At 39.3% G+C, this 18,247-nt stretch overlaps 2 protein-coding genes across 2 annotated transcripts; both read right to left on the bottom strand.

The window, feature by feature from the left end:
* Positions 1-464: 464 nt before the first annotated feature.
* On the bottom strand, positions 465-15,208 carry LOC138305866 (uncharacterized). The gene is made up of 2 exons (XM_069246128.1): positions 14,748-15,208; positions 465-1,368 (listed from the first exon to the last, which is right to left on the bottom strand). The coding sequence occupies exon 2, from the start codon at positions 1,353-1,355 to the stop codon at positions 465-467; it is 891 nt and encodes a 296-aa protein (XP_069102229.1). The 5' UTR covers positions 1,356-1,368; positions 14,748-15,208.
* Positions 15,209-17,512: 2,304 nt separating this feature from the next.
* On the bottom strand, positions 17,513-18,189 carry LOC138305865 (salivary glue protein Sgs-3-like). The gene is made up of 2 exons (XM_069246127.1): positions 18,052-18,189; positions 17,513-17,875 (listed from the first exon to the last, which is right to left on the bottom strand). The coding sequence occupies exons 1-2, from the start codon at positions 18,187-18,189 to the stop codon at positions 17,513-17,515; spliced, it is 501 nt and encodes a 166-aa protein (XP_069102228.1).
* Between the last annotated feature and the right edge of the window lie 58 nt (positions 18,190-18,247).

Raw genomic sequence — 18,247 nt, 5'->3', positions numbered from 1 at the left:
CTTGGTCCGATATAAAGGTCGGTTACTATAGTGCTTAACCACGTGATGTAACCGCCTGATTGGTCCAATAATAAAGTAAGTTTATATAGACTTACCACCTGATGTACAGCCTACTTGGTCCGATATAAAGGTCAGTTATATAGGCTTACCACGTGATGTACTGCCTGATTGGTCCAATATAAAGGTCGGTTATATAGGCTTACCACGTGATGTACTGCCTGCTTGGTCCAATATAAAGACCGGTTATACTGACTTACCACATAATGTACTGCCTGCTTGGTCCAATATGAAGGTCGGTTATATAGACTTACCACGTGATCTACCGCCTATATTGGTCCAATATAAAGACCGTGTTATACTGACTTACCACATGATGTACTGCCTGATTGGTCCCAATATAAAGGTCGGTTTATATAGACTTACCCACATGATGTAACTGTCCTGATTGTCCAATATAAAGGTCGTTATAATAGACTTATCCCACATGGCGTACTGCCTACTTGGTCCAATATAATGGGTCGGTTATATAGACTTACCCACATGATGGATCGTTTGCTTGGCCAGGGCATGTCTTTCCTAGACAGTCCCATCCACATCGACCGAAGTAGGTTGAATACATTAGGAATTAGCAGCAATATCGTAACCATGGTGAAGCCATACGTGTTGTTTTCAGCATTAGAATCGGTTAACCGCAGACGCACTGCTATAGACACGAAGGACACCCTACTGGCTATGAGACAGGCCAGCACCAGTAGACCTATAGTGGCTGTAGCTACCCACTTAAACACGACCACGGGTTTGGACGGTTTGGTGTCCTGTATCTCCTTCTTGGATAGTTCTCTATCTACTTTCGATTTATCTTTAACAGAAAGTCTACACACTTTTTCACCTGACTGATGCGATGTCCCGTATGAGGTCGCTGTATTGCTGGTTGTAAAGTTTGACCTTTGACCTGTCTGTAGGTTTTCGTCATCCGGAATAGAAGAATTCTTCGTCGCCCATTGCCAGCCCCCTTCTTCACTATTAATTTCACAAGATGTTTCATACGGGTTCAATTGCGGAGAACGTGCTGAGTATCCCGCCGCCATCTTGTTTGTTTGTGAACTGTGACTCGATTCTAAAGACGATTCCCTACTGATATGTGGTGTTGTCTCCCCTGGGTTTCCGGTATACTCTGCTGAAGACTGGTCGTCCCCACCTATACCCGCGCTGGACTGTCGTTTGGTAAAACGCTCCTCCGTACCGGAGTCTATAGCTGGTATACCCTCGGTACTGTCTCCGCTATTCTCATACAAGACCTCAGACTCAGGATCATACACCAGCTCAGACCGGTGAGGGGCTGGAGGGGTGGACATGGTACTGTGGAAACTGTAAATAAAGTACAACAACAAAATGTAACCGTTATATCAACCTGTCGATAATGAATCATGAAACGGTGGAGTTACGGATCCCGCCCAACCTCCAATTCCATCAAATGATTTTACCTCGTCTATTTACAAAGACATCAATGATCTGCAATTATGTTTTAACGATAACCCTAGGTATGTGGCAAGGATACCCAATATTTCCCCCCTCTGTCTATACAGCTATATAACCCTGGGTATTGTGGCAAGGATACCCCAATATGATCCCCTCTATCTATAGCAGCTATATAACCCTGGGTATGTGCAAGGATACCCAATATGTCCCCCTCTATCTATACTGCTATATAAACCCTAGGTATGTGGCAAGGATACCAAATATGTCCCCTCTATCTATACAGCTATATAACCCTGGGTATTTGGCAAGGATACCCAATATGTCCCCTCTATCTATACAGCTATATAACCCTGGGTATGTGACAAGGATACCCAATATGTCCCCTCTGTCTATACAGCTATATAACCCTGGGTATGTGGCAAGGAAACCCAATGTGTCCCCTCTGTCTATACAGCTATATAACCCTGGGTATTTGGCAAGGATACCCAATATGTCCCCTCTATCTATACAGCTATATAACCCTGGGTATGTGGCAAGGATACCCAATATGTCCCCTCTATCTATACAGCTATATAACCCTGGGTATGTCGCAAGGATACCCAATAAATCCCCTCTATCTATACTGCTATATAACCCTGGGTATGTGGCAGAGGATACCCAATATGTCCCCTCTAATCTATACAGCTATATAACCCTTGTATATGACAAGATCTACCCAAGTATGAGCGCCCTCTGTCTATACAGCTATATGACCCAGGGTATGTGACGAAGGAATACCCAATATGTCCCCTCGTATCTATACAGCTATATAAACCCTGGGGTATTTTGGCAAGGATACCCAATAAGGTCCCCTCTCTCTATCACACGCTATATAACCCTCTGCAGGTATAGTGGCAAGCGATACCCAATATGTCCCTCACTATCTATACAGCTGTTATAACTCCTGGTATGTGGCCAAGGATACCCAATATGTTTCCCAGCTATACTATACAGCTATATAACCCTAGGTATGTGGCAAGGAAACCCAATATGTCCGTCTCTATCTTATTCAGCTTAATATAACCCTAGCCTAATGTAACCATAGGCAAAGGATACCCAATATGTCCCCGCCTCTATCTATACAAGCTATATAACCCAAGGTATCATGCAAGGGATTACGCCAAATAATGTCCCCCTCTATCCTATACAACTAATAACCAACCCAGGGTTATGTGCAAGGAATACCCAATATGTCCCCCTCTAATCTATAACAGCTAATATAACCCTTAGGTCAATGAGTGACAAGGATACCCAATAATGTCCCCCCTCTATCTATACAGCTATATAACCCAGGGTATCCCCTCTAATCTATACATACAGCTATATAACCCTGGGTATGTGCAAGGGATACCCAATAACTGTCCCCTCTATCTATACAGCTATATAACCCTAGGTATGTGGCAAGGATACCCAATATGATACCCCTCTGTCTGATACAGCTTATACTACCCTTCGGGTAAGTGGTGCACAAGGAGTACCCAAATATGTCCCCACTGTCTATACTGTGCCTATAATAAACCCTATAGTAATTGGCAAGGATACCCAATATGTCCCCTCTATCTATACCAGCTATATAACTCCTGGGTATGTGGTCAAGGGATATCCAATATGTCCCCTCTATCTATACTGCTATATAAATAACCCCTGGGTATGTGCAAGGATACCCCCCCCCCACAATATGTCCCCTCTACTCTATACAGCTATATAACGCCTGGGTAAGTTGGCAAAGGGAATACCCAATATGTCTCCCTCTGTCTATACTGCTAAATAACCCTGGGGTAATGTGGCAAGGATACCCAATATGTCCCCTCTGTCTATACTGCTGCTATATAACCCTCCCGGTATGTGGCAAGGGATACCCAATATGTCCCCTCTGTCAATACAGCTATAGTAACCCTGGGTATGTGGCAAGGATACCCAATGTGTCCCCTCTGTCTATACAGCTATATATCCCTGGGTATGTGGCAAGGATACCCAATATGTCCCCTCTGTCCCCATACATGCTATATAACCCTGGTTAATGTGGCAAGGATACCCAATATGTTCCCCTCTATCTATAGCAGCTATAATTACCCCGGTATGTGGCATAGGATACCCAATATAGTCCCCTCTGTCTATGCAGCTATAGTAACCCTGGTATGAAGGCAAAGATACCCAATAAGTCCCCTCTATCTTATACAGCTATATAACCCTGGGTATGTGGCAAGGAGAACCCAATATGTCCCCTCTATCTATACAGCTATATACACCCTGGGTAGTGGCCAAGATAACCCAATATGTCCCTCTGTCTATACACTATAAACCCTGGTAATTGGCAAGATACCCAATATGTCCCCTCTGTCTATACAGCTATAACAAACCCCTGGGGTATGTGGCAAGGATACCCAATATGTGTTCCCCCTCTGTCTATACATCAGCTAAATACACCCCTGGGTATTGGCAAGGATACCCAATATGTCCCCTCTGTCTATACAGCTTATATCAAACGCCACCGGTAATGTGGCAGGGATACCCAAATATGTCCCCTCTATCTATACAGCTACTATAGCACCCCTGGTGTATGTTGCAAGGATACCCAATATTGCCCCTCTATAGCTATAGCAGCTACTGAATACATTTACCGCATGAGGTCTTTTGGTAGCAAGGGAAATCTGCGCAATATGGTCCCCCCTCTGTCGTATCACATCTCTATAGATCCCTGGTATGTGGCAAGGATATCCCAATTTCCCCTCTGTGCTAGTACTGCTAAAATCACCCGGGTATCGTGGCACGGAACCCAAATATGATCCCCTCTGTCTATACGCTATATACCCCAGGGTATGAGTGGCAAGGATACCCAATATGTCCCCCACTGTTCTATCACATAGCTATAACCTCCTGGGGTATGTTTGCATGGGATTACCACATATGTCCCCCCTCGTCTATACACGGTAATAGTAACCCTGGGTATTGTGGAGCAAGGATACCCAATATGTCCCCTCTGTCATACATGCATACATCCCTCTGTGGTTATGTGGCAAGGAAACCCTATGTCCCCTCTATAATCTATAGCAGCTACATTTATATTACCCTGGGGTATGTGGCATAAGTATATCCAATATGTCCCCTTGTATCTATACTGAGCATATGCGTAACCCTGGTATTGTGGCCTGAGTGATAGCGCAAATATGTCCCCTCGTGTCTAAACTGCTACAACTAACCCTGGTATGTTGCGGCAAGGATACCCAATATGTCCCCTCTGTCTATACAGCTATATAACCCTGGGTATCGTGGCAAGGATACCCAATATGTCCCCTCTGTCTATACACCCATAATAGTAACCCTGGGTACTGTGGCAAGGATACCCAATAATGTCCCCTCTTGTCTATACAGCATGATACTATAACCCTGGTATGTGGCAAGGATACCCACATATGCCCCCTCTGTCTATACAACAGCTATATATCCCTGGTATGTGGCAAAGGATACCCAATATGTCCCCTCTATCTATACAGGCATATAACCCTGGGTATATGTGGCAAGGTATACCCAATATGTCCCCTCTATCTAATACAGCTACATATATTACCCTGGGTATGTGGCAAGGATATCCAATATGTCCCCTCTTGTCTATACTGCTATATAACCCTGGGTATGATGGCAAAGGATACCCAATATGTCCCCTCTGTCTATACTGCTATATAACCCTGGGTATGTGGCTAGGATACCCAATATGTCCCCTCTATCTATACAGCTATATAACCCTGGGTAATGTGGCAAGGATACCCAATATGCCCCCTCTGTCTATACCGCTATATAACCTGGTACCTATACTGCTATATAACCCTGGGTATGTGGCAAGGATACCCAATATGTCCCCTCTGTCTATACAGCTATATAACCCTGGGTATGTGGCCAAGGATACCCAATAATGCCCCCTCTGTCTATACAGCTATATATCCCATGGTTATGTGAGCAAGGATACCCAATATGTCCCTCTGTCCATACAGCTATATAACCCTGGGTATGTGGCAAGGATACCCAATATGTCCCCTCTATCTATACAGCTATATAACCCTGGGTATGTGGCAAGGATACCCAATATGTCCCCTCTGTCTATACTGCTATATAACCCTGGGTATGAGGCAAAGATACCCAATATGTCCCCTCTATCTATACAGCTATATAAACCCTGGGTAATGTGGCAAAGGATACCCAATATGTCCCCCTCTATCTATACAGCATACACCCCTGGGTATGTGGCAAGGATACCCAATATGTCCCCTCTGTCTATACAGCTATATAACCCTGGGTATGGTGGCAAAGGATACCCAATATGTCCCCTCTGTCTATACAGCTATATAACCCTGGGTATGTGGCAAGGATACCCAATATGTCCCCTCTGTCTATACAGCTATATAACCCTGGGTATGTGGCAAGGATACCCAATATGTCCCCTCTATCTATACAGCTATATAACCCTGGGTATGTGGCAAGGATACCCAATATGTCCCCTCTATCTATACAGCTACATGTATATTACCCTGGGTATGTGGCAAGGATATCCAATATGTCCCCTCTGTCTATACTGCTATATAACCCTGGGTATGTGGGCAAGGATACCCAATATGTCCCCTCTAGTCTATACTGCTATATAACCCTGGGTATGTGGCAAGGATACCCAATATGTCCCCTCTGTCTATACAGCTATATAACCCTGGTATGTGGCAAAGGATACCCAATGTGTCCCCTCTGTCCTATACCGCTATATATCCCTGGGTATGTTGCAAGGATACCCAATATGTCCCCTCTGTCCATACAGCTATATAACCCTGGGTATGTGGCAAGGATACCCAATATGTCCCCTCTATCTATACAGCTATACACCCCTGGGTAATGTGGCAAGGATACCCAATATGTCCCCTCTGTCTATACTGCTATATAACCCTGGGTAAGAGGCAAAGATACCCAATATGTCCCCTCTATCTATACAGCTATATAACCCTGGGTATGTGGCAAGGATACCCAATATGTCCCCCTCTATCTATACAGCTATACACCCCTGGGTATGTGGCAAGGATACCCAATATGTCCCCTCTATCTATACAGCTACATGTATATTACCCTGGGTATGTGGCAAGGATACCCAATAAGTCCCCTCTATCTATACAGCTACATGTATATGACCCTGGTTATGTGTGCAATGATATCCAATAAGTCCCCTCTGTTCATACAAATCTACAGTATATGATATCCCTTATACACTGACGAGATGTGGAAGGTCAGAGAGACGTCCTAAAGCCGCATGGTCAGTATCCGAGTCCGTAAAACAAACAATGACAAAATATACATATAGTATACATGGATTCGGGCCGTAGTATTTATTGTTACCACACCATCATTCTACACATGATAATACATAAACCCTTGTACCTCTCATTGACTCTCAGGAGTGTCTGGCGAGGTTTAATTTTGATAAACTTTACGGGGTCCAAACGATATGTAATTATAGTATTTTTTTTGTTTATAGAAAACAACTGAACCGTACTATACGTGTAGGCTTACACATGTAATCATCTCCGTACATTAATATAAGTAAAGTGGTTTTGCTCGACTGACATATTGTCTTTTATAGAATGTATCAGGCCTTCGACCAGATGGTACAACGTACACAATGATATAGATCCTAAGATCCAAGGTCTCTAAGATCCAAGGTCTCTCAGATCCAAGGTCTCTAAGATCCAAGGTCTCTCAGATCCAAGGTCTCTAAGATCCAAGGTCTCTCAGATCCAAGGTCTCTAAGATCCAAGGTCTCTCAGATCCAAGGTCTCTCAGATCCAAGGTCTCTCAGATCCAAGGTCTCTCAGATCCAAGGTCTCTCAGATCCAAGGTCTCTCAGATCCAAGGTCTCTAAGATCCAAGGTCTCTCAGATCCAAGGTCTCTCAGATCCAAGGTCTCTAAGATCCAAGGTCTCTCAGATCCAAGGTCTCTCAGATCCAAGGTCTCTCAGATCCAAGGTGACTCAGATCCAAGGTCTCTAAGATCCAAGGTCTCTCAGATCCAAGGTCTCTCAGATCCAAGGTCTCTAAGATCCAAGGTCTCTCAGATCCAAGGTCTCTCAGATCCAAGGTGACTAACATAAATACGTCATGTGTCTGAGCTGTAAATGTTCATTTTAGAAATAGTTTTAAAAAACAACAATAAAAATAGCAAAAAAGGCCCGGTTAGATCAAATGTCTTTTTTGGGTCAAAAATCAATATCAAATTTTGACAATCTTTCACTGTTAAACATTTTAAAGGGACAATTAAATGAGACTTAATTAATCTGTTACATATAACCACGAATTAAGCAAAATATGGAAAAAAAATGTATTGTTCTACTTTTCTTATGAAACATATAGACATCAAAAATTGAAAAAAAAGAAACAAAATCCGCGACCGACGTTATGAAGTATTTTAATTGAAACCGTTGAAATTCCAAATCGTATAACAATACCGTTCAGCAGGTACAAAGTGTACACTGAACCCATACCTGAGCCAATATAATGAAAGTTAATGCTGGCGTCACACTGTCCCAAATTTGACACAGGATGGACACATGAGATCCAATTCGGTAGTGATCGTGAGCGAATCGGACCATTCGGTAGTGATCGTGAGCGTATCGGACCATTCGGTAGTGATCGTGAGCGTATCGGACCATTCGTGACAGCATCTTTATCTTAAGCCATCGTATGACCGCCGAGGAAGTTTTTCAGTCTTCAGCAGTAACTTAATGAGTGACGAAATCATCTTTGGCATGCCAAAAAAATTGCTAACGGAGACTTTAATTCAGTCGCTCATATGAAGACATGTATAAAACTCAGCACCAGAGTAGCTTTCACACTCATCGTGTGTACATGTAACTTCAAAAATGACATGTTATGATAATCAATAAAGGAAAAAGCCGACAGGTGCATTAATTCTATTATTTCAACTTCAAGAACAAAAGGAACAACTCTTGTAGGCACAAAACTCTTGTAGATAAATCCCTTATTTATTTATTTCGAATTTTTGAAGATATATTTAGATACGTAACTGATTCCCGATTACATTGAAGCTATAACACTTCACATGTCGAAATATTAACTTTAACTGTGTATTAATTGCTAATTTGATTTAACTAAATCAATATCAATATGCCTTTAAAACTATCTATTTCTTTTACCGATATTTTATTGCATTTTATTGTAATGTTTGCTTTTACAACACTACGTCGCCATCGTTTCGCCTTCCCTCAGCATCCGTGTGCCCTTCCTATCTCCATCCTTGTAAAACACATAATTTCGCTGACTTTGTGTTTGGTTCGGGTATTATCGTGTGGCCTTCTTTAGGCGTCGTATTTTCATCGGCTATCACTTCGGTCAAGACGTCGGGTAAGTAAGACCACGTTCGGGACTATTTTCACCCGAAATTGAAAATTCCATATTCGTACGCCCATCGGATATAAAATCGTGACAGTGTGACGCGGGCATAAGACAAATGCAATGCATAACCACCGAGGAGTTGATGAACTTGTTTTTTAGTTAGGAGCATGTGCAAAAGTAGCTTCACTCCACAAGCAAGGGTCAGAGTTCAGCATGCATGTACAAGACGTCCTGCTACCACAATGTGTAATGACTGACAGCGAGCTAGTTTGAACATTTCACACACATTTCACCACATGTACACTTGCGTATCGCAGTAAAACTAACTAATCTCACTTTCATAACAACTGACTTGTTCACGATATATGTTCACATTTCAATGTACTTTTTGTCCCGTTAATGCACTAAGTTGAAAAGCTTTGATTGAATTAGAAATAAATAAACTGAGTACACAAACAAAACCTTAGTCGGAGTCGATCATGGTCCGTTACAATCTATCCGCAACTCTTGCAGGATCAAGCTTATACTAAAGGAGTTTAAATTAGCTGAAGTCCTTTTAAAATATGTTAAGAATTAAACTATCAATTAATCATGCTTTCCCATAGGTTTGAATGTATTTACTTGTATCACGTATACTACATGTAACTATGAACTGTTTACTCGGATAACAAGGCAATCACGTGCTATGGTCAGCTAATTCATTACTGGATGTTAGTTTTTTTTATTTGATAGGGTTTTGAATATGTAAACATTTCATAATATATGTGTGTACTACCAAATGTAGCTAACACGTGCTATATGTGTTATCACGTGGTATCATGTGAGTATTATATGTGCCCGATAATTATATCAGAAAAACCTACGTATTTAATTATATGTGTTCCTGATTCTATAGATGCTGAAGATGCCTTCCTTTGCTTCAGAGAAGAATTCAGAAAAAAATCTGGACATATTGTAATATAGCTACATGATTCAATGGCTATATGTATCTCACACATTTTACTCTGTTTTTGTCTTCCACTCAGCAAAACAAGTATTTGCATGTACAGTAATGCACTATAAACAAACACGAAATCGCTGTATCCCCCGACCACTTTAAATTAAAGAATACCCGGAGAAAAACCACCGACCAGCGGTCTGTACCACTCGGTGTCCCTTCAGATTAAAGCACTGAAAGTACTTAGAGCTGGACATCCAAACATATTAATGATACAGTTTTATTGTCTCTATGTGATATTACAAGTTGTTGTACTTTCCTATTAAACAGGTAAACACAGTCACCCCCTTGGTATTGAAGGACAGTAATTGGAACAGTTTTTTTTTTTTCAATTTTAGAGAGCGAAGCTAATTGGCCATTGCCTTCTGATCTCATACGTTATTATCGCAACAAAGTAGTAAATTTAACAGAGGTGATAGTAGTCCTTCAAGGATTAATTTTCCTGCGAGATATTGCGCAATTTGGATAAATATGAAAAATCATCCACTTAATCAAAACATATCCCGATCAGGAAATACCAAGTAAATTTATTCTTAAAGGTTTCTTCTCATACGACTAGTTTTTTTTCATTAACCAATTCAGTTTAAAATGGATGCTGGAAATGTAAAGGAATTTGTTTTCATACGATTCTTCAAGTCGTTGTATATGTTTTGCATGTATCTATATAATAGAAACTGCATTTATATTTATGTAAACAATTTCTCTCTCAAAGTCAAATATCGTGGCTACGTCAGGTTCATAAAAAGTATCTGTCCATTTTATTTTCAATCAATTTATCGCTAAATTTCGAACAAACACTTCATAACTCCATTTTTATAATTGTAATATATCATTTATATAATTATATAGTAATTTAAGTTGCAATATTTCATATGCAGGATAATTTGCAACTTAAATAAAATATTTGATTGATTGATTCATCCATGTGGAAAGCAGTTAATGCATTCATAATTGAATTTATTTTAAACTATCAGATTTTAATACAAGACTGTATGTAACTGCAAAACAAGAAATCGGAAAACTTGAGATAACGTAAGACTTAGGGGAAAATATACATTATATCGATTTATATTGTAGGAAACAAAAAATATTAATAAAAGAATAGTTTGTTTACTAGACTTTGTTTTAAGAAATACAACTTTCCGTATTTTCCAGAAGTAAGCTTATGAATTCTGCTTCAGTACATCAGATGACAATTACTAGGAATGCGATTGGATAATAGTCATGATCTATTTTGCGACAGTTCTCTGTCCTTGACTACGGGAGACTATACCTGACTACGGGAACTATACCAAATTATTACACATAAACTAATATAGACATTAATGTTTTGATGAAGGTGATTATGGGTTTCCTTTCCAATGATAGCTATCTCTAAAGTACAATATACATGATCGTAATAAGTATCAGAAATATAGTCCTACATTGTTATGCATATGAGAAAGTAGTTTTTTTTATCTTTTTATGTAACAAATTAAATCTTTTAAAACAAACAAACAAACAAATAGGTCCGTGCATATACTGCATGCATTTCATTTAATTGATCATTAATATTTCAATCAATTGGATCTGACATACAAGCCGCTATTTAAAGATGCTCCACCGCCGATAGAGCATAAATGATACCAATCATTTGAACAATAATTGTTGTTTAATCTTGTATATATATGTGTTTAATTTACACAAAAAATAATTTAGAATAATTTATTTTGCTTTCGATGCATGCGCAATCAGTACTGTATTCTATATAGGACATAGTGCTACGAAATTGTTTCGGGATGGAATTAATTATTTTTAACATTTTTATCTTCGAGTAAAATTAGAAGCTCAAACTTTTCAATGGTGGTTATGGTATAAAGTAAGTAACTTTTGTAACTGAAGTTTTTTCAGTTTTTGTAACTGAAGTTTTTTCAGTTTTGCCTGGTTTTGGGCATTCAGTGCAACATCCGATTGCAGAGTCATTGTCACTGTGTATCTTTAGACAACGACCAATTTACGACAGTCGTGAACTGTCGTAAACTCTAAATGTCGTAATTTTGTGTGACTACAATTTGTTATGTCATCATTTTAGAATTTTAATTAGACTGCAACATGAACGGCGTGCGTGCGACTGAGGACGCCATTTCTTTGGGTGTATCTCTGAACGCCAACATTTTGGATTTACCTGTAGGGTAGTTTGTTGTGACAGTGTTTATAGTCTTTTTCCTAAAAGCAGTCCCAATGCCAACAGGTAAATCTACCTGTAAGAGTTACCTGTGTTGATACTTATCTAAATGTATATCGATTGATATTTCTTTCAATAATTGTTCATATTTAATATCAGATACATATATACATAATATATGTTTCTGTTAATATCTATGAAAATATAACAATAGAATCTATGAATGAAATGAAATTAAATTCACAATGATTTGATTTCAAGAATTTTAAAGATTTCCTTGATATATCAAAAATCTCTGGTATAAATCTCATTAGATTCTTTGAAACTTATTTCATATGAAAGAAACTTAATTTCCCATTCAGTAAAATCAAAAAGGAATTATCCTTTTTCAACTTAGTGTAACACCCATTCGATTAAAACTTTGAAATAATATAAGCATTTTGCCTGTCGAAACGTGATATATTTCAACGAGGTCTTCCATATATGTCTGTTAAGTGACCTTATATACATGTATACATCAATTATATGTACATGTAACATCTGCGTTAATTACCTACAACAGAGTAAGTGAATTTATGTCAAATATGATTTCCAAATTTTAAAAATGTTTTAAGGGATACTTGACTGACCTTTTTTTTCAGTTAACAGAACATACAATATATTTTGAAAGTTGCATTAGGATGCATCATTTATCATAATTGTATAATTTTCCTGCTTTCTTATCCTAAGATGGTATTTCTAGATCAGCGTGATGTTACATTATAATGTAAATGATGTATGTCATTATAACAAAAGAGCACCCAATAATTAAACCGTTGTCCGTTAACAGCCAGTAAAATGATATATTTTTTTGCATGTTAGAAATAACATATACATTTTTTTCCTATGGTTGATTTTCGGTCAAACATTGTTACTAGATACAAATTGGTATATGTACTATAATCTTTAAACAGAAAAAAAATAAGAAAACTGTTAATTTGGTATTCACAACAATAAAAGTTTGCAACATTTTGAGAATTACAAGACCTACAACATATGGACTTGAAATAATTTTGCCAGTATTGCAACATTAACATTTATAATGTGTATTAAAATGAATATGGTTAAGACCCTAAGTAACAGTCTTCAATCTCATTTTATTTGGTATTTTTACATTATTAAGTGACTTCTAAAATATTTTATATTTTATATACATATAAAGCATTAAAAACCAATGATATATTATTACCAATGTTTATAAAACATCATATAAGTGTGTTTGTGTCGGCTTTAATAGATTACCAACTGAAACTATAATAAACAGGTCAAAATCTCCGACAAAATTAATTAAAACTTTTCTATTGTTTTTCTCCACTCATTTTCTAACCAAATACTTAAAGGTGTACGTCTATGCGCTAAAAGAAATCATGCGCAACTATGCACGGTCACAAGAAATGAAAGTTGGCTAAGAATGTAGCTCTGGAGAACTCCTATGTCAATACATTGATCACGAAACCTGTTTGTAAAAAAATATTTCACCTGGAACTCAAAATGCACTGTTCTTAATAATCCACATGTAGCTCCATATTAATTCTTAGAATTTGCAATGTTTATAATTTTATGTATATAAAAGCACTGATTATCTTTAATTAATAATTTACATTGTATATTATACGGAATTTATTGAAGGAATTATTTTCCAAAACCCACCAATGTTACTTATGATACTGATTGAAATACAGGTAAATCTCAGGTGACTTTACAGGTGTAAATATAAAGACAGCTTATATGAAACAGTATATAATTGCCTTCCTATTGTTTCCTAAAACAACACCTACCTATTGTTGATAAATATGTTGGCGTTCAGAGAACACCCCATTTCTTTTGGTCTGGAAAGTCACGTGATCGTCTACTGATTAAAAATGGCGCGATATGCATATTCAAACACTATGGATATCGAATTTTTAATTATTGATTTTATTTAAACTCGGGAATTGTTTGGTGTGTATTTAGGGAACGGTTATAACTTTTTGTAGTATATGCAACCTAATTTTGTTTATTTAAGGACTTTTAATATAGGGATCATGCGGCTATAAGGAGGAATCAGTCTTAGAGTGCATGGAAATCTGAATATTTATCAGAAACAAACCAATGAAAGTCTGAGTAACTGAATCATTATAATATGCCAGCAATGTATTCAAACTCTCTCGCTGTCCACCATTAGACATTGTGTTGGGCCATAGTGTATGCCGAACCCTGCCCTGCGCCAGTGAACTTAAGAAGTCTAGTGTGTTTACATTATTAGGTGCATTATCTTATTTTTTATCAACACTTCGGTGGCTATATATTGTATATTTGTATTGGTTTAACTGGTGTAAGGTTCGGAATGGCTTTATTGTACATATTTAATCGTATAGATATATGATTAGGAAATTCAACAGTATCAATTGAAAGAATGAACAATATCGAATAATTTGACAATAGTTTTGTTTCATTTTTTCCCTAAAGAATGCAGAAATCTACTTTGATGTCATATTTTGCTTCGTGGTTATGTAACAGAATTAGCCCCACTGAATGGTCCATTTAATGTAAATGAGAACTTAATCGATGTAACAAAGTGATTCTGCCAGTCTATACTTACCATTGTGTAGGTCCGTGTATGGAGTTATGGCCCCTGTTTATGTATTATAATTGTTAACAACTTACCTGTTTATACACTTCTGATGTTTACTCACTCAGTCACGTGATGATAACACCCATTGTTTTTTTCTAATAATACCCATTTATCATAATGTTGGTTTCTCTGTAACCTGGTGGTGATAGTACGCGCTTTATCATCCAGGAAGAGAAACAGCTGTATTTATTATCGATCTCCGTTGATTGGTTATTATATCGATCTCCGTTGATTGGTTATTATCGGTCTCCGCTGATTAGTCGTTATTGATCACTGTTTTAAACACAGATTCACTTCCTCCTGTTGTGACGTCAGAGTGAAAACACATACATAATAATTACACTTGTAACTTCCGGTGGTGTCACTTAATTACACCAGTAACTTCCGCTGGTGTCACTTAATTACACCAGAAACTTCCGGTGGACTGCTTACACTCCTAGAGCTCTCTCGTGCTATGACAACGTTAGGTATTCTCGTACACTTATTAAGAATGGGAAATCTGTTCAAAAGGTCAAGGGTCATGACCATGATCGGGTGCACTGCATCTGTAACATCATGAGTTCATTAATGCGACACGCTTTCTCACGATGTACGTATATCGCTATCTACTCGGGTAAACAGCGTTATCAATATCTGATAAATATATACCCGAGTATCTGTACTTTATTCTTATACTGATCTGTCACATGTCTAAAGTGGAACGTGTCGAAAAGGCGCCGCTCTGTACTAGTAAAATACTAGATTACCAACAGTTTTAGGCTATAACGTTCTTCCATTTAGTAAGCAGGGGCGTAGGAAGCGGGGGGGGGGGGCAACTGCCCCCCCCCCGTTCCCCGGGGGGGGGGGGGGGGCAAACATGTCTTTTTGCCCCCCCCCCCATTTTCGCCGACTGAAATTTTCTAAAAATGTTAATTTGAAAGAAAAAAGGGTCCTCCTGCGCGGCGTGTTTCCTAAAACGTTCACGCACATAATGTCAAACCTTAAATAGGCCTAGTCAAAATTCAATACACAGGATTTTCTGTACTACCTAAAAAATTATCTTAAAAGATCAATTTGTTCATGTCTTAGCGAGACAATATTAATTCATTTTTTATGTTACACAACCATGTGCCGATGGTGTGAAGCCGGTGTATTCAGATCGAGTAGGGTTGCATAATGTTTTGACGACACAATTATCATTTCTAAATGCAAGCAGCTTTAAATAGAAAAATTACCATGTTAAGAACGCTTTATAATCATTAAAATACATCGTAAAACTCATCTCAGCCATTCTAAACCGTAATTTTTTTTCCGGGGTAGACACCCGGACCCCCCAAACACCAAAATCTCGCGCTTTCGGGCGCTCGCAAATTCATCAAAACTCATTTAAGCTATTCTAAATCGTAATATTTTTCCTAGAGGAGGCCCCGGACCCCCCAAACACCAAAATCCGGCGCTTTCGGGCGCTCGCAAAATCATCAAAATACATTGTAAAACTCATCTCAGCCATTCTAAATTACTATATTTTTTCCGGGGGTCACCCTCAGACACCTAAAACACTAAAATCTCGCGCCTTCGGCGCTCACACGCTAATCTGGCCAATTTGCGTATTCGTTAATATCCTTTTATAGCGACCCCACTGTCTATAAATGTGTACAAGGATTAAATTTACTGATATATGAAAAATGTACATAAAACATATATGGTTGGGAGTTGAATTAATCTCATCCTGTAGGTGCGGGCGGCGGGGGGGGGGGGTGTTACAAAATATTGAGGACCTTTGCCCCCCCCCCCCCCCCCCCCCCCCCCCCCATTACGTTTCATCTTCCTACGCCACTGGTAAGTCAAATAATCACACAACAAACTCTCCGACATACATGAGTACAGGAAATGACATGTGATAATGGTTTTAGGCCTCTGGAGCCTTTTGCTGGCTTTGCCCGGGGATGTTAGAGTGATCTCCCTTAGTGCACCATATGTGCTTTTGGCGCCACCGCTGTTGGCTCGCAGCAAGGATGCTCCTTGCTAAACAAATAATTAAAGCAAGGTTTAGTTTGAATGTCTATGGACTATGGAGCTGCGAAAGAGAACTGAGATAACGATCTCAAGGAAGATTGGCGAACCAAAATCTGTTTTCAATCATGAGTTTTGTTGTATGAATAATATAAAGGAATAAGTTTATTCTGCTAAAAAGCATTGACGACATAATGACGTCATCACTTTTAGGACCTTGATATGTCAAGAGGACATTATACAGGTAATGTTCCATACTTTTATGACATGACGGTTTGGGTTCTCTTATACCTCTCAACAAATCCAATCATTTCTGTGTGACTATCACCAGACAGAAAGTAAATACCAACACCAACATCATTGTCCAATCCATCAATTAGGCACTAGAAAATTAGATCTTCGATATCAATGTTCTTAAGTTTATCAAATGTCAGGGATAACGTTGTTTTGATAACATTTTGCAAAAATGTGTGTTTTAACACAAATGTTGTTAAAATTACAACAAAAAAATATGATTGCAGGCTTTTTGCAAATAAAATCTTGCTTTACGTTCTGTATTAAACAAATTATTAAACTTTGAAAGTGTAACATAATTTATGGGACACCCGGTACTTACAATCTAACGGCGGCCTGTATGGCTTTCAATCACAAGTTAAATCTATTTTAATGCTATTATTGCATTCCTATTCATAATTACGAAATATCTTTGTATTATTTTTACAATTTTGTTCGAAATTCTTTTGATGAAATAGACAGAATGTGCGACATCTGATGAACATTGGGTCCTTAGATTTACATCTATAGATTATCGGTATATCATGGTGGTCTTTGTAGGATTGAAGTAGGGCGACGTTGGTCTGTGATTGGTCGGGGCGACGCTGACCTGTGATTGGTCAGGGCAACGTTGGTCTGTGATTGGTCGGGGCGACGTTGGTCTGTGATTGGTCGGGGCGACGTTGGTCTGTGATTGGTCGGGGTGACGTTGGTCTGTGACTGGTCGGGGTGACGTTGGTCCTAGACAGGACGGGGCGACGTTGGTCTGTGATTGGTCGGGGCGACGTTGGTCTGTGATTGGTCGGGGCGGCGTTGGTCTGTGATTGGTCGGGGTGACGTTGGTCTGTGACTGGTCGGGTGACGTTGGTCCTAGACAGGACGGGGTGACTTTGGTCTGTGATTGGACAGGGCGACGTTGGTCTGTGATTGGTCAGGGCGACGTTGGTCTGTGATTGGTCGGGGCGACGTTGGTCTGTGATTGGTCGGGGCGACGTTGGTCTGTGATTGGTCGGGGCGACGTTGGTCTGTGATTGGTCAGGGTGACGTTTGTCTTAGACAGGACGGGGCGACGTTGGTCTGTGATTGTTCGTTGCGACGTTGGCCTGTGATTGGTCGGGCGACGTTGGCCTGTGATTGGTCGGGGCGACGTTGGCCTGTGATTGGTCGGGGCGACGTTGGTCTGTGATTGGTCGGGGCGACGTTGGCCATTGATTGGTCGAGGTGTCGTTGGTCTTTGATTGGTCGGGGTGACGTTGGTCTGTGATTG

This window comes from Argopecten irradians, chromosome 13 (assembly GCF_041381155.1).
Source record: "Argopecten irradians isolate NY chromosome 13, Ai_NY, whole genome shotgun sequence".
NCBI classification, from domain to species: domain Eukaryota; kingdom Metazoa; phylum Mollusca; class Bivalvia; order Pectinida; family Pectinidae; genus Argopecten; species Argopecten irradians.
This window is presented reverse-complemented; position numbering and strand designations above follow the sequence as displayed.